This window comes from Saimiri boliviensis, chromosome 11, assembly GCF_048565385.1.
Source record: "Saimiri boliviensis isolate mSaiBol1 chromosome 11, mSaiBol1.pri, whole genome shotgun sequence".
Taxonomy (NCBI): Eukaryota; Metazoa; Chordata; class Mammalia; order Primates; family Cebidae; genus Saimiri; species Saimiri boliviensis.
The window spans coordinates 23715857-23738118 of record NC_133459.1 but is presented as its reverse complement, the minus strand read 5'-3'; the positions used below and the strand labels follow the sequence as shown (position 1 = coordinate 23738118).

General features: G+C 41.4%; 1 protein-coding gene across 2 annotated transcripts in view; it reads right to left on the bottom strand.

Moving 5' to 3' along the window:
• Nucleotides 1-22262, bottom strand: part of MACO1 (macoilin 1) — a 68439-nt gene that overhangs the window by 2895 nt on the left and 43282 nt on the right. Inside the window, exons 7-10 of one of the 2 annotated variants that reach the window (XM_039474304.2) lie at nucleotides 10634-10792; nucleotides 8796-8978; nucleotides 5320-5440; nucleotides 3025-3199 (exon numbers count right to left, since the gene is read on the bottom strand). In XM_039474304.2, coding sequence (XP_039330238.1) covers nucleotides 3025-3199; nucleotides 5320-5440; nucleotides 8796-8978; nucleotides 10634-10792 — 638 coding nt within the window. The other variant, XM_074380296.1, reaches the window with a different exon arrangement.

Genomic DNA, 22262 nt, shown 5'->3' with positions numbered 1-22262 from the left:
TCCTCAGGCATCAGGTTCTTCTCTGCCATTCTCTGCTCTTGAAATTCATCCTCAAAGCCCACTCAATGCCCCCTCCTTCACGAGGCCTTCCCTATCTCTCCTCTGGCCTTTCTAGCCCTGTGCCACTACCTCGTGCCTCTACTTTTCTGCTGGGCTCACCCTAGTTCAGCAATTCTCCAAGTACATTCTAAAGACTACCTTCATAATAGTACTGAGACATTATTTCTCTTCTTCATGCTCATTCTGTCACAAGTGTAAGTGGAGTCTTCTAGAAACTAGGTGGAGTGTGAAATCACAACAGAATGAATGTAGAAACAGAGATGAGAATTAAACTATCTTCTATTAAACCAGACATTAAAGAGATCTGCTGAATGTAAAATAATGCCACTTTTTTCACTAAATTTTTTTGTTTTGGAAAATACAGTTTTTTTTTTTGGTTTGTTTTTTTGTTTTTGAGACGGAGTTTCGCTCTTGTTACCCAGGCTGCAGTACAATGGCGCGATCTCGGCTCACCGCAACCTCCGCCTCCTGGGTTCAGGCAATTCTCCTGCCTCAGCCTCCTGAGTAGCTGGGATTACAGGCACGCGCCACTATGCCCAGCTAATTTTTTGTATTTTTAGTAGAGACGGGGTTTCACTATGTTCACCAGGATGGTCTTGATCTCTCGACCTCGTGATCCACCCGCCTCGGCCTCCCAAAGTGCTGGGATTACAGGCTTGAGCCACCGCGCCTGGCCGGAAAATACAGTTTTAAACAAAAAAGTTATTTATATTAACATGTAATATATTTGTATGTTATTTTAAAATGAATTAATAAATTAATTTAGCTGCGCATAGTGGCTCATGCCTGTAATTCCAACATTTTGGGAAGCTGAGGTAGGAGGATCTCTTGATCCCAGGAATTCAAGATCAGCCTGGACAACAAAGTGAGACCTCGTCTCTAGCAAAAAAAATTAGCTGGGCATGGTGGCACATGCCTATAGTCACAGCTACTAGGGAGGGTGAGGAGAGAGAATCACTTGAGCCCAGGAGGTAGAGTCTGCAGTGAGTTGAGACTGTGCCACTGCACCCAGCCTGGGTGATAAAGCAAGACCCCATCTCAAAAATAACTAACTAAATAAATGTTTTAAGTTTTAATTTCTAGTAAGTAAATATTGATATAATCCACTTGAAATAAACCTCTTTGGGGTACTAATTTTAAGAGTGTAAATGGGTCCATAAGACAAAAGTCTACACACCATGTTGTATTCACCTGTCTCCTCCAAAGCTTCTATGACAATGCTTTGTGACCACTCTGTCAGTCCCTGTTAAAATATTCTTATTTTAGAGATGGGGGTCTCGATATGTTGACCAGGCTAGTGTCAAATTCCTGGGCTCAAGTAATTCTCCTGCCCCAGCCTCCTGAGCAGCTGGGACTATGGGCAGGCACCGACACAGAGCACCACCATGCCTTGCTTGAAATATTCCTTTCCTTCCACTAAGTCAACCATTTGAAAATTCTTTTCAGTACTCTATTTTATGCAGTGCTCTATACTCTGTTTTTTTCAGCACTATACTCAATTTAGTACTCTGATTAGACAGCTAATCAATTTCTTGGACAAAAATCCAAATTTCTTTTCCTCAGGTCATGCCATGCCTCTGTTCAGAAGCCTTCCAATGCTCCCCTATGCCACTCACGGTAAAGTCCTAAGTTCTTCCCAAATCCCACACAATCTGGCTGCTGCTACTCCTGCCTGCTATGACAACTCTCCCCATCATCACACAGGCTACAACTCCCCAACCCCCCACCATGGCACCCACACTCCCCCTGTATGGCTTTTCACTTGCTGCCCCCTCCCTGGAAGTGCTTGCCTCCAGCTCTTTACATGGCTCTCTTCCTTTGGGTCTCTGCACTAATACTACCTACTCAAGGGATTTTCCGTGACTGCCACGTTAAAAAGGAAGCCCCCTGCCACACACATTCTCCCTTGCCACAGCTTTGTTTCCATCACTGCACCACCTGACATACTCCGTGCTGACTTGTTCATCACCTGTTCTCGCCAGGGCTGTATTCTCAAGGAATCCTTTTTTTTTTTTTTTGAGTCGGAGTTTCGCTCTTGTTACCCAGGCTCGAGTGCAATGGTGCGATCTCGGCTCACCGCAACCTCCGCCTCCTGGGTTCAGGCAATTCTCCTGCCTCAGCCTCCTGAGTATCTGGGATTACAGGCACACGCCACTATGCCCAGCTAATTTTTTGTATTTTTAGTAGAGACGGGGTTTCACTATGTTCACCAGGATGGTCTTGATCTCTTGACCTCGTGATCCACCCGCCTCTGCCTCTCAAAGTGCTGGGATTACAGGCGTGAGCCACCGCGCCCGGCCTCAAGGAATCTTATGGTGCTTGGCACGAAGTAGGTCTCAAGTCAGTATTGGCCAAGTGGATGACCATGCTTACTCTCCAGACTCTCCCCTGCTGCTCCCTCATTCGTAAACTTTGCTCCAGCCAAGCCAGCCAGCTGCAGCTTGGAACACATCAAGCCCCATTAGCTCCCAGCCCTTGCCCAAGCTGTTTCTTCTGTCTAGACACCTCTCCACCTCTCACTCTCCACCACACTGCTTCTTCATTGGGCCAACTCCTCACATTCAGGCCCCAGCTCACACATCAGCTTCCCTGGGAAAGGGCCCTCTCCAACTCCCGAGACTAGTTTAGTCCCTGCCTCTATTTCCCACAGGCCCCATATACACTTCTATACAAGCACCTTTTGATGCTTCTGCAGCTCTCTACTTCTTCAACTACACTGAGCCCCTTGAACACAGAAATCATACTATTCTCTGTATACGCTGCACTTGACATGTTCTCATCTCAAAATATGCCTACAAATGAATTAATGTGATGGTTCCTATATTTCAATGTTGGGCACTTACCAAGACACTTGGAGAGAAAACGGAAATGCCCCTTGATTGAGAGCTCTCAGGAGAGGTCTGGCCTGTGCATCCCTGTGCACTATCAGTCATACCACCTCACCAGGGGCCCATGCTCTCCTACCTTGGGCAATCTCGAGCTGCCGCTTTGCATCACCCAGTGCAGAGAACAGGTCCAGCTTGATTCTGGTCTCTGCGCTTAGGCTGTTCTCCAGGTGCTGCGTTTTGTCTTGCATGGCTGAGAGGGCTGACATTAACACCTCAGTGTCCTTCTCATTTTCCTTATATTTCCGAAGCTCCTATCAATATCATCAAAACAGCAATGCTACAAGGTAGTTTTGGCACCGATGTCTATAAATTAGCCTGAAATCACAAATTAAATCCCACTATTCTTGGTCTGGCCACTAGAATACAAAATTTTGGTGTTTCAGGGGTTTAGCCAAGGGCTAAATGTGTGTATACGGCAATATGCACATACAAAAACATTTAGTAGATAATCATTTGACTGTGTAGAGCATGTGTCTAGATAATGGAATCTGCTTCCAAATAAAACACTTTTCTTACAAGCCTAATTCAGAACCATGGAGAACTTTTTTCCTTGCTGGCCAAGTGCAAATTATTATAATGCTATAATCAAACTTGCCAAAACTCGTCTCTCAACCTGCACTAAACATTGTAAAAATGTTAATTATTTTGACAGAGCATACTGCAGAATAAGCCCACTTTAATATATCCAATAAATATATATAGATATTTGAATTTTTTTAACAGAAAAATCCAAACTTATTACAGAGAATTTAGAAATACAGAAAAATTCAAAGAAGAAAATGAAAATTACTCATAATACCAACACTAAAAAATTTAATATTCTTTTAATTTTTTTATGCATATGTGTATCTTTTAGCATAAGTGAAATATTACATGTACAGTTTTATACAGTCTTTTAAAAACTAAATGATATCAAGTATTGTTTGAAAACAAAATTTTTACTGGCTGTACAATATTCCTGAATGTTTACATACCAAAATTTAAATGACTCTCTTATTGTTAAGACTGTTTCAATTTTTTTGTATTTTTATGCTGCTACAATGAACATCTTTGTACATCACTCATTGGTGAGATTTTAAAATATTAATTTACCTTAGGCTAGATTCCTAAAAAAGGGAAATACTTAAAAAGTGCAAGATCTTTCCCAGAAAGTTACATTCCACCAGCAATGTGTGAGGCCTGTTTTGTTGCATCCTCACCAAGACTGATACTCTCATTTAAAAATTATTTGCTAATTTCACAGGAGAAAAATGGTACCTAATTTTAATCTGCATGTCTTTGATGACTGATGAGTTTATATTTTTATGATCTCATCAGTCACTTGCATTTCCTCTGAATTATTTGTTCACATCCTCAGCCTATTTTTCTATATATTGTAGCTTTTCTTAGCAGCTTTTATGAACTATGTATATGTTGAGAATATTAATTCCTTACTTATAATATTTGTTGCAATATTTGTATCTTCCCCAATTGATTTTTTCATTTATTATTATTATTTTTGCTTTGTGATTTTTTTCCCATTGCTTTTACATTTAGAAAGTCTTTCCCTTGTTTCAAGGTCAAATATATTTTCACTGACTTTTAGAAAAATCATTTATTCTTTTTTTTTCTGCCTTCAACCCTTCATCTGGAATTTCTTTATATGTGGTATAAGACGAGCGTCTACTTTTTTTTTCTCCAGTTATTTAGCTATTCAAAAGCCTTTTACTGACTAATCCTCACCTTTCCCATCTATCTCTGGTGCCACTTTTACTTTTTTTGGTATTTTCTTTTCGGTACTGTACTCCAGGTCATCATTCTAGTCCACTGACTTGACAGTAATTTTTTACTTGTCCCACATGGCTCAAATTATTGTAACTTTATAATGTGTGACATTAGTTTAAATGAAAAATACTTGAGCTGAAGTATACACAGCCCATAAAACAGGCTATGTCCACAGCATTAGCACCTTTCCCCATCATATACTGCTGTGAACAACAATCTGTGAGGCTCAGAGCCATGCAGGAGAGTCAATCCCCTGGCAATAGACAGAGGGCTGGGCCTAAAAGGAGGTGTGTAAGTTCCAAAGGACGCCAATATGGTCTGGAACCTGAAAAGGCTAAATGAATCTACAGCAAGTTAAATCCTGGTATAAAATATATAAGGGACCATCATCATTTCTGGCTTGTATTATAATCTGGCTACATTAATATGACTTGAAATGAGCTGGACAAGATTAGAACTTCAAATCTTTTTGTCACATAGAGATTTTTCAGATGCAATGAGATCTGACCTGTATTAAAAGGCATCATCTCTACACTGCAACACAGAGCACAAGTCTAGCATAAAAGCGGATTTCAAGTATAAGGGAAGTCTTTTGTTCACCCATTACCTGGACTTTCAGTTCAAGTTCTCTGATTTGATCTTCTTTCACCTTCATGTCCATTGTGAGCTTCTTGCCCTCTGCTTCTAGTTCTCTGATCCGATTCCGTAAGGTTTCGGTGCATTCCCCCCTTTTGAAAAAGAAGAGAAGGAAATAAAGTGGTTTGAAAGATTATAGGTTGGGGCCAGGTGCCTGTGGCTCATGCCTGTAATCCCAGCACTTTGGGAGGCTTAGGTGGGTGGATCATTTGAGGCCAGGAGCTGGAGACCAGCCTAACCAACATGGTGAAACCATCTCTACCAAAAATTAGCCAGGCGTGGTGGTGTGCACCTGTAGTCCCAGCTACTGGGGAGGCTGAGGCAGGAGAATTGCTTGAACCCGGGAGGTGGAGGTTGCAGTGAGCCCAGATCGTGCCACTGCACTCTAGCCCGGGCGTCAGAGTAAGACTCCATCTCAAAAACAAACAAAAAAAGACTACAGGTTGGCTGGCACAATGGCTCAGGCCTGTAATCATCATACTTTGGGAGGCCAAGGCATGCAGATCACTTGAGGTCAGGAGTTCAAGACCAGCCTGGCCAACATGGCGAAACCCTGTCCCTACTAAAAATACAAGAATTAGCTGGGTGTAGTGGTGCGCACCTATAATAGCAGCTACTTGGGAGGCTGAGGCATAAGAATTGCCTAAACCATGGAGGCGGAGGTTGTGGTGAGCCAAGAATGGCACCACTGCACTTCAGCCTGGGTGGCAGAGTGAAACTTTCTCTCTCAAAAAAAAAAAAAAAAAAAAAAAAAAAAAGACTATAGGTTTACTTATATTGTAGACTTACATTTCTTTTATACTCCAGGGTCTGTCAGGTTTTAGCTTTTGGCTCAGTCTGCTTACTTCTCTCTGTCTTCTGATAATTTCAGTAATACTCTAAAATAATTGGGCTGGGCATGGTGGCTCATGCCCATAATCCCAGCACTCCCAAAGCCAAAGTGGGGGGATCACTTGAGCCTAGAAGTCCGACATAAGCCTGCGCAACCTAGGGAGACCCTGTCTCTATAAAAAATTTAAAAATAGCTGGGCATAGTAGCATATGCCTACAGTCCCAGCTACTCAGGATGCTGAGACAAGAAGATAGCTTGAGCCCAAGAGTTTGAGGTTATAGTAAGCTGTGATTGCACCACTGCACTCCAGTCTGGGTGAGAGAGAGAATATCCTGTCTCAAAATATATACATATATACAATAATTATGATTGAGTGTCTAGATGAGCCAGACACTAAGGTACTTCACCCATACTACCTTCTTCAATCCTTACAACAACCTAGGGTATACTTATTCCATTTTCCAGATAAGAAAACTGAGGCTCCATAGATATAATACTAGTCCAAGGTCACCTAGCTTTTAGGTCACAGACTGGGAATAGGAACTGAGGTCTTCTGGCTTCCCAATCCAGCCAACTTCCCACCAGGCCATGAGATGAGACAATACACACAAAGCAAAATAGAACTGAACATGAACTACCTCCAGCAGGGGGCAGTGAACTAGAAAAAAAATGTTCCCTCACTTTTGAGGGGCTATGCATTGGGACTTTGCCTTTCTTGTCATAAAGTTACCACACTCCTGGAGTAAGGCACACCATTAAGCTGCTTCTCAGGGCTATCATAAAGTTGAGCTAAAAGAGACGATGGCAATGGCCAAAGTTGGAACTGTGTAGGTTCCAGAATCAGCCCAATGAAGAAAGTGGGTGTTCTCTGCCTACCAGAAAACGAAGGTCCAGTCAGAGATTTATGCCAAGATTTACTTAAGAATAAGTTATGGCAGGCTGGGCGTGGTGGCTCACTGAACCTGTAATCCCAGTATTTTGGGAGGCCAAGGTGGGTGGATCACCTGCGGTCAGGAGTTCGAGACCAGCCTGGCCAAGATGGTGAAAACCCCATCTCTACTAAAAATACAAAAATTAGCTGGGTGCAGTGGCAAGTGCCTGTAATCCCAGCTACTGGGGAGGCTGAGGCAGAATTGCTTGAACCCGGGCGGCAGAGGTTGCAGTGAGCTGAGATCATGCCACTGCATTCCAGCCTTGGCAACAGAGTGAGACTCTTGTCTCAAAAAAGAAAGGAAAAAAATAATAATTTATGGCAAACAAGGACTGTCCATGGATAAGATAAATAAGCTTAACTGGAAGCAAAAGGGATTTGGGGTAGACGCTGAAACCAACTTACTGATTCTCAGGGAGATGCTAAGCAATACGGTTAAGGAACTACTATGTTCTCCGGAGTGGAATTTTTCAAAAAGGTCAGGTGCTAGATGAATTAAGGAGAGCAGTCATCACTAGATGACTGTTCAGGAACATCTCCTGCAAGTATAAGTGCTTCAAAATGCTAATATATCCTCAAACAAACAACCCCACATTGTAGGCAGGCTAGTCAAGAGCCTGGTATGTCTGTATAGATGCTGATGGGCCAAGCCAGCTCAGCCATCTGCTGGGAGGAGGAAGGATCACACAGGAGACAGTTCTCACTTGCTGTTATGTCCTAAAAGGTGAAATGATTCACCAATTATTCTGCAAATGTCAGAACCCACAAAGAAGGCTATCAACATGCCAAAAGTTAAATCACTTAACTTTAATTACAACAAAGCAACATTCAAGGAAGATTTACAGTTGAATGATACCACATAGATACAAATTAGGATGGAATTTAAAAATGAAATAATAATTTACCCTCACTCTGTATCTGCAAAAACCTAACTGACTCACAGGCAAAGGGACTTCACTAGTCAAAAAAATAAAGGAAAAAATGATAAGTGAAGTAGAAGCAAAAAGGAAAAAAAAAAAAAAGCTCTCAACTATCTTCTCTCCTCTCTGGAATCCAAATGGCAATTACATAATAGTCTCTGGAATACCTGCACACAGGGGTACTTTCCAGTGGTATGGGAGATAGGCCCCAATTTTCATTATGCCACAAATTTAATGTCATCTAGTAGTCACTCAGGTTTCACTTTTTTTTCCATCTCATTTGATAGTTTGCTGATACCCATTTGAGCAGCCAGTACACAGTGCCTGGGCAACCAAGATTTTATCTTTCTTCCATTTTAAGATAAAAACTCCAGAAACACATATACCTAAGGGTGGAGAGTAATGATAGCTCTCTAAAGGGAACAAACTTCGGATGGAATATGCCAATGCATTTAGTAACCATCAGCCTGACAAAAAGTGATTAGAAACCCTTTTATGCGCAGTACTTTGCCTCCCAGGTGTGGGAAGCATGGTGATTCTCTCAACCCACTTTATAGATGAGGTCACTGAGGGATGAAGCTGTTATAAGGTAGTGCAAGCTTGCAAAGACGCAGTTTAAACCAGCTAATAAAACAGTACTTAAAAGCAATCCAACTATGCATGATTGCTGTACATGTAATCCTGCCCAAGGCATCAAATTCTCATGTCATTGCTGGTAAAAGAAAGCCAACCTTGGATTAAACACTCAGGTGACATGGACATACCTAGACGCAGCCGCAAATGCAACAGCCCGGGCAGCAGTGGCTTCTTCTAACTTCTTCCTTTTTTTCTCTTCCATTAATTGTTTTTCTACAAAACTTCGGGCTTCCTGCTCAGCTTTTAGCTTTTTCTCCAACTGGCTGATATTCTGCTTGTCTTTTTGCTTCATTTGCACAGCATTATGTAACCTATATGGAAATGATTGTCATAAAAAGTCTTAGAATTAGAAATGCCTACTGTAAACCCTTGAGATACAACTCTTTATCACCTTAAGGCCAAATAAACAGGAGGTTTGAACAGCAAATCAAAAATGTCAACTCCCAGAATGCCTGAGGAAAACACACTGTCATTATTCTTTAATAATCTCTAAGACCAGGCGCGGTGGCTCACGCCTGTAATCCCAGCACTTTGGGAGGCCGAGGCGGGTGGATCACGAGGTCAAGAGATCGAGACCATCCTGGTCAACATGGTGAAACCCCGTTTCTACTAAAAATACAAAATTTAGCTGGGCATGGTGGTGCGCGCCTGTAATCCCAGCTACTCAGGAGGCTGAGGCAGGAGAATTGCCTGAACCCAGGAGGCGGAGGTTGCGGTGAGCCGAGATCGCACCATTGCACTCCAGTGTGGGTAACAAAAGTGAAACTCCGTCTCAAAAAAAAAAAAAAAAAAAAAAAATCCCTAGACACCAATCAGCAAGCTGCCTTACAAAACAGAGATTCAGACCAAGCCTTTGCTCTGTTCAAGTAAGTGATCTACAGAAAGTAATCCAGAAAACAGGGTAAAACAAATTTCAAACAGAGGGGAAGATAATTGTATAACTAATTCTAAGGTTTCAGAGCACACTGAAAGAACTTCAGTCCCACCAAAGAACCACTGATGGGACCAGCTCCAGTGAAACTCAGGTAAAGGATGAAAAGGGAAGGTTTGAATTTTTCCTCAATACAGTTTTGCTGTAGCCTACTATAGCCTTTCCTTTCCAGCTCAGGATGTTTGTTCACAGTGTCCCCAAATCCTCTTTTAGAGTCACAGGATGCTTAATTTCAGATAGAAACTTCAGCCATATTTCCTGCCTACTACCAACCCTAGCTTTACCTATCAGCATGAGGTGAGCTTATAGTTGGGATGGTCTCTACGTATCAATGCTAGAACCACCAGAAACGCTGGACAGAGGCAATGGAGACATTATTTGCCTGTAATGCCCTAGCTCTTGAGTTACATTCCTTAAAAATGTTGGACTCCTCTTTCAATAGGGAAAGCCCATAAAGCCAACAGTCTATAATGATAATCACTACCACAGACACACATTGCTTGGAGATTTTAAAAAAAGAAAAAAGGACAGACTCACATTGAGTCAGGAGGTAATTCCAGAATGAACTAATCAAAGGCCTAAAAGAATTCACACAGAAGGGCTAGCTATTTGCCTGACTTTTCAAATAAAATCAAAGTTCAATGTCATTTTTTAGTTTTGGTAATATAATTAAATATAGTCAAATCCTCTAGAAACTTTCACTCAAAGGAGCAAAAATTTCAAACTGTGGCAGAACTACTTCTTGTCAACTTTACTATCCAAAAACTCAGTAACTATTTTAGACTAAGAAGTTATTAAATAAGAGAAGAAAAGAATAGTAATACTAATAAACTGGTTTGTGGCAATGAAATAAGTTTTTTATAGATTTTATAAACATGCTGAATATCTGGTACTAAAAGAGTATTTTAAACATTTTATTTAAAAACCTCTCAGCAGGTCTCTTCGTCACCATGAATCTTCTGCTTCAACCCCTGGAAACAAGAGAAGCAGTGAAGCTGCTGGGCTTATAGCCAAAGGCCCGAAAGGTACACATACTTGTTCTGCAGCAGCTCGTTCTCCTGCCGAAGCTGGCCCATTTCTGACCGGATCCCTCGCTCGGTGCTCGAAAGGGAGCTGATCTGACTGCGGAGCTCTTGTTCCACTTGTCTGCTGGCTTGCAGGTCAGCCTTTAACTTTTTAATGTCTTGTTCCAGCCTAGGAGAAGAAGAAATGCAGCATTTTCATCTAGGTGAGAGCACCCATAGAGCCGAGAGGGACCCTGGCGGGAGTCCTGGACTGCTGGGTGAACGGCAGGGAAAGAATGCCGCTGGCAGTTCCTGCCATCACAAGGACGCCTTTCTGCAATTAGGTTAATTTTGTTGAGTGATTCCACATGGGTCCCTACCGCTTCCTACTGGGGTTTAACTTTCAACTTCCCCCAAATGTTTGTGAATATTGACAGGTGAATATGGTGCTTGTGAATATCCAAGCTGCTAAAGGAGAAGAGGATGGCAGAGAGGGTGGCTGAAGATTAAAGGCTCCCTTCTTACTGGTGGCTTTCCATACCCTCAGCAAGGGAAATATGTTCAAACAACCAGCTCATGCCCTACACCACTTGCTGCCTTGAGATATTTTGATAGATCAGAATCTACTGTCTGAGATTCTGTCCCATCATGGGCCTAGAATAAAACTGTCTGCAAAAACTTCCTGAAATTGCTAGCATCTTTGGTGAATGATGTTCACACCTCTGATGACTGCAGTAGAAGAGCTCACGAGACTCAACAACAATGAAAAAAGGAACAAATTACACGTTCTAAGAATCATAGAGAACTCCATCTGTAAAATAAAGTCTATCTTTTCTCCTCAATTCCTCACTCTTGTTCCAGCTATTTTCTTTATTGCAATTATAGTTTCTTTTTTTTTTTTTGAGAAGGAGTTTCGCTCTTGTTACCCAGGCTGGAGTGCAATGGCGCGATCTCGGCTCACCGCAACCTCCGCCTCCTGGGTTCAGGCAATTCTCCTGCCTCAGCCTCCTGAGTAGCTGGGATTACAGGCACACACCATCACGCCCAGCTAATTTTTTTGTATTTTTAGTAGAGACGGGGTTTCACCATGTTGACCAGGATGGTCTTGATCTCTCGACCTCGTGATCCACCCGCCTTGGCCTCCCAAAGTGCTGGGATTACAGGCTTGAGCCACCGCGCCCGGCCAATAGTTTCGTTTTAAGTGACAGGTATTGGGGACCTCCTATGCATATGTAGTACTGAAAATGGTCAACAAAACTATAAAATCGGCCGGGCACGGTGGCTCATGCCTGTAATCCCAGCACTTTGGGAGGCTGAGGTGGGCGGATCACCGTAAGTCAGGAATTCGAGACCAGCCTGGCCAATGTGGTGAAACCCTGTCTCTACCAAAAATACAAAAATTAGCCGGACACAGTGGTGGGCATCTGTAATCCCAGCTACTCTGGAGGTTGAGGCAGGAGAATCACTTGAACCTGGGAGGTGGAAGTTGCAGTGAGCCAAGACACTGTACTCCAGCCTGGGCAACAAGAGCAAGACTCTTGTCTCAAAAAAACAAAAAACAAACAAAAACTATAAAATCAAGTCTCTTTCTTTGTGGGAAAACTTCACAATTAGGAACCAAAAATAGAGAGAAACCAAGAAATAAATAATCAAAATGATGAAACACCACAAGGAAGGCCATGATTCAATATATGCTAGAAGGAATAACAACAAGAAGAAAAAGAAGGAATAACAGCTACTATTTAATGAGAACTTACAGGCCAGGTACTGTTCTATAACCTTTAATGCTATAAACTCCTTTAATCTGTACAACTATGGGCCAAATGCAATTCCTATTCCCATTTTTACAGATGAAGAACTCTAGGCCAGGAAAGGATGCAGCCCAAGGTCATCCAGGCAGTCTAGCTCCAGAGTCCATAGGTGGAACTATAGCCACATCATCCACAGCATAGTAGAGGAAGAAGTGCTATGTGAGTCTGAGGAGAGAAGACTGGGAAAGGCTTTGCAGAGCAGGTAGAGATGGATTTGGGCCCTGATGTTTGGATAGGATTTGAAAAAGCAGAAGAGGAGGAGGGGACTTCTAAATGAGGGGAGAAATATATTAAAAAACTCAAAGGCAGGAACAGCCATAGACATCTGCAGGCAAGCCATTAGTCTGGCCTCTGAGGAAGGCTTATACTGGAGAAAGGGTAGGAAAGGATAGAACAGATCTGGTAGATAGGACTATGGAGAGTGGTCATGAAGGTCAGGTCAAGAATGGCTACCATGTGAGCCTCCGTTGGGAATGAAAGAAAAATTAGATCCACAACGGCTAGATCTCAATAATTTTGTAGTTAATCACTTTCATTTTTTAAATCTCTTCCTACCACAAATTAAGAATAACAATATTTATTTAGAAGAGGCTTTTCCCATCAGGATACAAACTCACAGGTAGGTAAAGTCAGTCTGCTCTGATGACACTCTTGTGCATGTCACTAATTCGACATACCAACAGAACCAAGATTTCTGAAGGCCAATGGTGATCTCTTTGGAACTGTCAGTTCCAAAGACTAAGTCCTTAGAGACATGTTTTATCAAGCACTAAATCCCCAGAGTCCTCCACAGTGATCAACGCTTACTCAATAAAGTTGCTTGACACAGAGCAGATTTATTTACATATCTACCTTTAGGCAACCTAAAAAAAAATCCCCAAAACCCCAAATCATAAAACACTGACCGTCACCTTACAGGTGCAAGTAGCCAGTCCTTCTGTCCAGTGCCTGGGAGCATGGCCTAGAAACCTTTTTTTCCAGAAGCACTGCTGGGTGTCCTGACAGCTTGCTCCCCAGGGAAGGGTCACAAGCCAACATCATGCCACCACTTTCCCTATTGCCAGGGTTATTCCAGTTGAATGTATTCTTGGAACCAATCTAAACAATTACAGATTGCCATTTATACCATCATCATACTGCCTCTTATTCACCCCCAAGTAACCCAAAGAATATATTCTGAAAGAGGTTGATGCTGTGAGGCTATCCTCATTAAGAAGTTTGGCTGAAAAACATGTTAGGTAACTTGTCTTGAGAAGAGGATTGCATTTTCAGCAGAAAGGGTAAGTTTTTAGGTGAGACTAGCGGAAAAGCATGGTTTAGTTAACAGTTTAGGGTCAGGGTTCTAGATTCAGCTCTGGCACCAACTCTATGACCCTACACAAGGCATGCAATCTTCCAGGCCTCAGTTTCCTCATCTACGCCTCATGATCTCTAAAGTTCCTCCCAGTCTGGGCTAGGATTTCTAGGCCTGACACACTTACAGATGGTTGCTGATTTGCCTCTTTAGATCAGCAAACTAAGCTGTATCATATGCAGATGCACAGGAATCAAGTTCTACACAACCAGTCGCTGGGGCAAAACATATGCCACAGTTGGGAATGAAAGAAAAATTAAATCTGTAGAGCCTATATTGCAATAATTTTGTAGTTGTTACTTTCTTTCATTTTTTAATCTTTTCCCACCACAAACTAAAAATAATAATATTTATTCTGAGTGAAATTTTAGAGCTCCTTGAAAAAATGTAAAAATCCAAAGAGCTAATGAAGTTATGAGACCAAAAAGCATAAAATATCTAGAGTATAACTTCTGAAGACCAAAGAATATGAAACTACACACACACAGACACACACACACACACACACACACACACACACACACACACATATATATATTTTTTAAACCAAGTCTCACTGTGTTGCCCAGGCTGGAGTGCAGTGGTACGATCTTGGCTCACTGCAACCTCCCGTTCCTGGATTCAAGCTGGGATTACAGATGCCCACCACCATACCTTGGTAGTAATTATCTGTTTAATAAACGCTTCTAGCACTTGACTATCTTGATTTAGTTCAAGCTGTAAGATGGAGTCTCCCTCTGTCACCCAGGCTGGAGTGCAGTGACGCGATCTCGGCTCACTGAAACTTCCGCCTCCTGGGTTCAAGTGATTTTCCTGCTTCAGCCTTCCCAAGTAGCTGAGACTACAGGTGCACACCAACACGCCCAGCTAATTTTTTTTTGTATTTTTAGTAGAGACAAGGTTTCACCATGTTGACCAGGCTGGTCTCAAACTCCTGACCTCAGGTGATCCACCCGCCTTGGCCTCCCAAAGTGCTGGGATTACAGGTGTGAGCCACCGTGCCTGGCCAACAATATATTTTTTAATGTGAAGATCCTATAAAAATTTTATCAAAGACTAATAGTGGCACAATACAACAAAAATAAAATGAAGTGGTTACAGGAGTATGTTCACTTTGTGAAAATTCATAAATGGTACAGTTGATTTGTACACTGTTGGGTATACATGTTATACTTGTTATACATGTTATAAGAAAAGGTTTATTTTAAAAAATAATCTCATAGATCAAAACACAGAACTAAAATACTTCAGGATTTTCGTAACTGCTACCATTAATTTTGTAAAACTGTAAATTATTTTCCCAACTGTGAATGATTTTCCGAACTGCTGCAGCAAGCCTCAGCATTACCACTGGCACTCCCAGTTTAGGAAATACTGCTCTCTAGGAGCACTGCCTAACGGCTAATGGCATGCAGAATAACTTCAAGCAGTAAATGGGAAAATTCTCAACAATTTAAAAAAAAGTTCATGATGGACAATTTTTCACTGGCTGTCTACAAAAAACATTAATTTGCCTTGAATGTCCACTATATATTTTAAATCTTTACTAAGGTAGGTAGCAAAATTATTTACCACCCATACTGGGTTTATTTTTGATACCCAGTATCAAAAACTGAATAAACGATGGAAAAATAAAAAAGAAAATATAAATAACTCATAATCCTCTTATCCAGACAGAAGTGCTCGCTATTTGAATTTGGTGTACCTCTTTTCTATATGTCTTTTTTTTCTATTTCTTCACGCATGTAAATATATTTAACATTGGTAAAAGAGTACCACATATACAGCTTATAAATCATAAGTACCTTCTCACACTATTAGACATCTTTCATAAATAACTGCTGCATAATATTCTATTGTATGGATGTACGATGAGATATATCTTCTTTCCTAAGATATACCTCAATTTTTGCATCTGCCCAATAGAAAAATGTATGTCATGAGTTTTGAAAAAAATATGTGTGGCTAGACACAGTGGCTCATGCCTGTAATTCCCAGCACTTTGGGAGGCTGAGGTGGGCGGATCCCCTGAGGTCAAGAGTTTTGAGACCAGCCTGGCCAACATGGTGAAACTTTGTCTCTACTAAAAATACAAAAAAAAATTAGCTGGGCGTGGTGGCATGCACCTGTAGTCCCAGCTACCTGGGGAAGCTGAAGCAGGAGAATCACTTGAACCCAGGAGGCAGAGATTGCGGTGAGCTGAGATCGTGCCACTGCATTCCAGCCTGGGTGACAGAGGGAGACTCCATCTCACAAACTGAACGAAATCAAGATAGTCAAGTGCTAGAAGCATTTATTAAACAGATAATTACTATTTGTCTTAATGTCATACTTAACCATTTGGTGCTGAAATTCAATACTTTATAGGTAAAATACAGATACATAATTTATTAGCGTGAAGTATGAAGTTTTTATTAAATGGTATTAAAAGGTTAATGCAAAATCTTCAAATGTATTAGTATGATTCTATAAAAATGTCATTGGCTGAAGCCTAAATTAAAAGCAATGATCAGGAAGAAAACAAGGCAGAATTAACAGATTATAACCCTTAAAACTAATCTCAGCATATAGGGATAGAAAGAATGGAAGAAAAAAAATGAGCCCCTTTTATCAGCGTTAAGTCCCATACTCTTCCCTACTCTATGGAATTTTAAAGGATAAAAGGGAAATTTCCTCCAGAAGAACTACAATCCCATTTAAAAAATAATAATACAAATAAAAATTGGGCCAGACACATCTGAACCAAGCTTTAGTAAGGCTTAGATAGGAAATAAATGCACTTCCTTCTTGCCTAACTCCTGTGGAACCAGTTTTCACCCTTACAAAGGCCTGCCCCGTGGCATCACCACTTTGGACACAGACAGGGCCCATGGCAAAGCCAGAGGTTATGTGTACAATAAATATGTCCATTTTTCCCCAATAATACAAGCCAGGGCTGTAAATGATTACATATCAGATCCAGACAACTTTCCTAGTCACTTTACTGATCATTTTAAAAGATAGCATTCACCTTCTAAGGGAGTTGTGAAGCTACCTCTGAATTCTATTATCTAACTCAAAGGCAAGAGTTGGGATCCATATAGCAGCACCTTCTCAGGTCCCTATGTCAGAAGCCAGGCTGACTTCAAAGCAAAATTGTTAAGTTTAAGGATCACGCTTACTTTAAACCTTAACGATATGTCACCCTCTCCCTAATCCTACCCAACTAAGATAAACTGTAATGTAAATTAAATCAAATAATTTAAAATTATTTTAAAAGGAACAGATTTACATTTTAATAAAGGGTAATCTGCTAATTGACTAAAGGAATGAAGTTCAAATTTTAGCCTTTCAGACAGGCTAAATAGGAAAAAATATCTTTTGAGTACCTAGAAGGGCACCTGGTAGTAAAATAAATATGGTATTTAATTTTATTTATTTATTTTTTAGACAGAGTCTCGCTCTGTAGCCCAGGCTGAAGTGGACTGGTACGATCTTGGCTCACTGCAACCTCTGCCTCCAGGGTTCAAGCAATTTTCGTGCCTCAGCTTCCCGAGTAGCTGGGATTACAGGCATGTGCCACCATATCTGGCTAATTTTTGCATTTTTTTGTAGAGATGGGGGTTTCACCATGTTGGTCATGGTCTTGAACTCCTGACTTTAAGTGATCTGCCTGCCTTGTCCTCCCAAGTGCTAGGATTACAGGCGTGAGCCACCATGCTCAGCTGAAATACAGCATTTAAGTATTAGCTTTTGGTTGAAATGGGTACTGTTTTTAAGTATCTGAAAAGGTAGGGAAATACTATATCTAAATGTTTGGAATTTTTTTGTGAATTACCTGAATTACAGCCCACACCACTGTATCTTCATTGAAAGTTTAAAAGTCTTCAGTGGCTACTGCCAATAACTTCATGGTTTTATAAAGCATGACTGCAGCTTTATGAAGCTTGACTGAGAGCACAAGGGAAGCTTAAGGTATCAGGGCAGTAAACTTCCCCAGGACACAAGTCTTATGAAAAAGAGGCAGATCTTTTTGTCAGTCAAGACTTCACTTAGGAGTACTATGAGTCACAGCACATACCCACTCCAGAAAACTACCTAAGGATATATGTCTGTGGGCTGCAAGTTGGACCCCATGAACCCGTGGGGATGATGAGGAGCCTCAGCTTTGTTGGTTATCTGTGAACTCTAAAGAGTGAGTGACAGAGAAGCTCTAGGCTCTGCAATACAGAACTTACCCTGCTGCTTGCTCTGGAAGAGAAGGGGTTTCAGAAAGTCATATCTAAGTTACATAGCAAACTGACTGAAAGGCAGGTTTTCTAAAATCCCTCACATCAGCCAAAATGACCCACTCCTTGTTTTCCAGACATTTTCTGCCTTTAACTATGCTACCCCCTTGGGAGGAATGGAAACCAGTTTTCAATCTCAACCATTCCTCAAGGCTCAATTAAAAAACAACAAAAATTAAACCCTCCAGCACAAAGTGACCAACGACCCTTCTCCTTGTAAAACCCTAAAGCGCTCCCTGTTAGTGTTTCACATTTGGCATCAAACCATCGCTCTGTGCTGGACTTCTTTTTGCTGCTGCTGTTCTGATGTTTAATCTTTTCCTGTGTATGTACCGTATTTCTAACAGGACTATAAGTTCTTTGAAGCCAGGAACTGTGCTACAAAATTAGAAGCTGGAACTGTATTTCTAAGGTTTTTTCCAATCCTTATAGATCATGTCACTCATCTTCACTCTGCGTCTATCTCCTCAGTGCTCACAATAGAACAGGTTCAGTGTTAGGACATAGGAGGCTCTGGAAACCTATCCACAGCAGGTCATCCAATTTTTAATTTAAATAGCAGCTGAAGGGAACAGGGGTAAATGGGCATTTGCTTTTAAGGAAGGCAGGTGCGCATGAAAAAGAATGAATGAAGAGCAACTGCTTCATCTCATTTGTGCCTAATTCCATTAGGCATTCCCCTGGTACACATTAATCATATAAGACAAGACTTGTTTAAGGACCACACAACTGTCTGTGCAAACTTGAGCTCATAAATCAAAACTCTCTTCCCAGAAGAAATATTGATTACCCTCTATACCAACTCCTCCTCCTCTCCTTTCCAGGTCACTCATCCTGACTGGATAGGTGGCTTGGGTCATTCACAGAAAAATGTTTATTAAGTATGTGGTAGATGTATCTCATCTTAAGTGAGGCCCAGACTAACTTGAACCTGCTCCAATGTAGCAGATATAAACCACAGATTTGGAAATAGTGACATGAAGCTGCCTCAGGTGTCATTGTAGTGATTACAAGGTACAAGTGTACAAAAATAAGAGCTTGATGACCTGATTACTAGGTGAAGCCATATTACAAAGTACTTTATGTCTCTGCTCCATAATCTGTCAAACACAAAAGGCAAACACATTAATTTTCCTAAAGGAATGCAAAGAAAGACAGAAAAGAATTCTAGAGACTTTTTTTTTTTGAGACAGAGTCTCACTCTGTCACCAGGCTGGAGTTCAGTGGCACGATCTCAGCTCACTGCAACCTCCGCCTGCCGGGTTCAAACAATTCTCATGCCTCAGCCTCCCAAGTAGCTAGGACTACAGGCATGCGCCATCACACCCAGCTAATTTTTGTATTTTTAGTAGAGACGGAGTTTCACCATGCTGGCCAGGCTGGTCTCAATCTCTTGATCTTGTGATCCACCTGCCTCAGCCTCTCAAAGTGCTGGGATTACAGGCGTGAACCACAGTGCCTGGCAGAGACTTTCACACAACTGGCCATTTAGGGAAATAAGGTACTTACTTGACTTCTTAAAGTTCTTCAAGAATAAAGCTGTGAGTGCCAAGAACTAGTCATTTTAATAAGGTCCACAGACAGCAGTCATTAATATTAATATCTTACATAACAGCCTGTCTGTTGTAATAAGAAAAATTTTCTAAGCACTTAGATATTCAACAGAAAGCTAGCTAAATAAATTACAGTACATTCACATTTGATTGTCATTAAAAAATTAAATCATTTAAAAATCACCAATGAAGAATATTCAATGATACGGAGGAATGCTCATGATTCAGTCCGTGAAAAATAAAAGTTAAAAAACATACATAGGACCAGGCATGGTGGCTCATGCCTTTAATCCCAGCACTTTGAGAGGCCAAGACTGGTGGATCACGAGGTCAGGAGTTCAAGACCAGCCTGTCTCTACTAAACATACAAAAAAATTAGCTGGGTGTGGTGGCAGGTGCCTGTAGTCCCAGCTACTTGGGATACTGAGGCAGAGAATTGCTTGAATCCATGAGGTGGAGGTTGCAGTGAGCAGAGATTGCACCGCTGCACTCTGGCCTGAGCAACAGAGCAAGACTCAAAAAAAAAAAAACAACAAAAAGAAAGACTTACATAGTATGAGCTTAATTTTGTTAAATGAACATATACACAAGAGAAAAAAGCTGAAAGGATATAAAATAGTGGTTATCTTATCTCTTCCTTTTCAAAATCAGATGTTATAAATATGCATAACTTTAAACATTTTAATTATTGTTCAGTAATTTTAAAAGAGGATACTGCTAACCTGCTCCCCATTCTGTTCTGCATTCACTGATACTCTCAGATTTGCTCATGTCACAGGGCAATTTCAGAGCAACCCAAAACCTTAGGGAAATCCAAGTTTCTTACTTTTTTGAGGCGGGGGAGTGGGGTATAGCCGGGGTCTTGCTATGTTGCCCAGACTGGTCAAACTCCTGGACTCAAGTCCTACCTCGCCTCTCAAAGTGTTCGGATTACAGGTGTGAGCCACCATGCCCAGCCACCAGACAACATAAACTTTTTAGGTCACTCCAAAAAAGGGGAACTTAACTTTCTGACATAGAGGATGTCTCAGTTTTTAAATCTACCTCAACTACTTCCTATCATCAGCTCCTATCAAAGTAATCGTTTTTCTAAACCTAGATTCTATAGCTGCAGTTTATTGTCTTGTTTGTCCTGTTATCTTTGGAAAGATCTCTTGGTTACGTACAACATTGGCTGCAGGAGAGGAGGCACTGCTCTGACTTTAGACTTCACTGTACCACATGTGTTACAAGAAATGGTGCTCAGAAGTTCAGATTCTAAGCCAGCCCCGTGAAGTTTGTGAATAAGCAGGGCCCATATCCTGAGTTTTGGTATATTTTATGCTCTGAGAATACAGTAGAAAAATATCTTGATGTGGAAGCAGCTATCAGTCCTAGACACAGATGGAGTGGAGTAAGCAGCTCTCTGTACAGTATGGTTTGAGGAATGCCAGAAGGCCCCAAACCACCCTTCTTATCACGAATCTATCCCACCTCCTCCTTTTTTTTTTTTTTTTTTTTTTAATGAGACAGAGTTTTGCTTATGTTGCCCAGGCTAGAGTGCAATGGCATGATTTAGGCTCACTGCAACCTCTGCCTCATGGTTTCAAGCGATTCTCCTGCCTCAGCCTCCTGAGTAGCTGGGATTATAGGCATGTGCCACCACACCCAGCTAATTTTGTATTGTTAATACAGACCGGGTCTCTCCATGTTGGTAAGGCTGGTCTCAAACTCCCAACCTCAGGTGATCTGCCCACCTCGGCCTCCCAAAGTGCTGGGATTACAGGCGTGAGCCACTGCGCCTGGCTGTCCCCTCTCCTTCTAAGCGGTATGAAAGCCTCACAGTCAGGTGTAGGAATCTAACAGTAAAGGGAATGGTCTTTCACTCTGGAGAGGTACTGTCAACATGGCCTGTTTTCTAGAAGCACAGGAAACTGAAGAAGAAAAGGCAAAAAGGTCCCATTAATATGTGGCAGATTCATAGGATTTACCAGGTATTTCCTAACAGAAAAGTCCTTGCTAAAGTAAAGTCAGGTTTTGACTGGTGGGGCCAGAGGGCTACCGGGAGCAAAATACAAATATAACAGAAAAGGTGAGGCACAGAGGTTGCAAACCGGTGAGCCAATCTGGCTCTTAAGTATGTTTTGTTTGACCCTCCCCTACGTGATGTTAAAAAAAAATGTTTTTAAACAGAGATTTCACATAAAGATATTTTTAGCTTCTCTCCAAAATATCATAAGACCTGGCAACACTGGGCCTACAATCCCCCATGGCAACAACTGGCTGTCCCCTTTGGAAGGGTTTATGCTCCCAAAATCCTGGGTGTCAGGTGCAGTACTGAATGAGAGTGATACCAATGCCAGACTCCAGAATGCTCACCCCAGCCTGCTCCTCTCACTCCTGTAGGAGTCTGAATCTGCCATACTTGCTCTGGAACAGAGTGTGGGGGGAGCAATGGTCCTTTCTAGTTCATTACTTTGTGTTTCTGTTTTGAATCTATTGGAACACTCTAACAAAAAAAGTGAAATGTACCTTCTGATACAGGAAAGTTGTCATTCTACCTATAAAAAAGAATCTGAAACTTGGTTTTAATCCGGAGAAAAGATCTAAGAGGTACCCAAGAGATTTGCAAAGACTGAAATATACGCACATTGGCTGGCAAAGTATCCAAATAGCCAGTTTCCAAATGATAGCA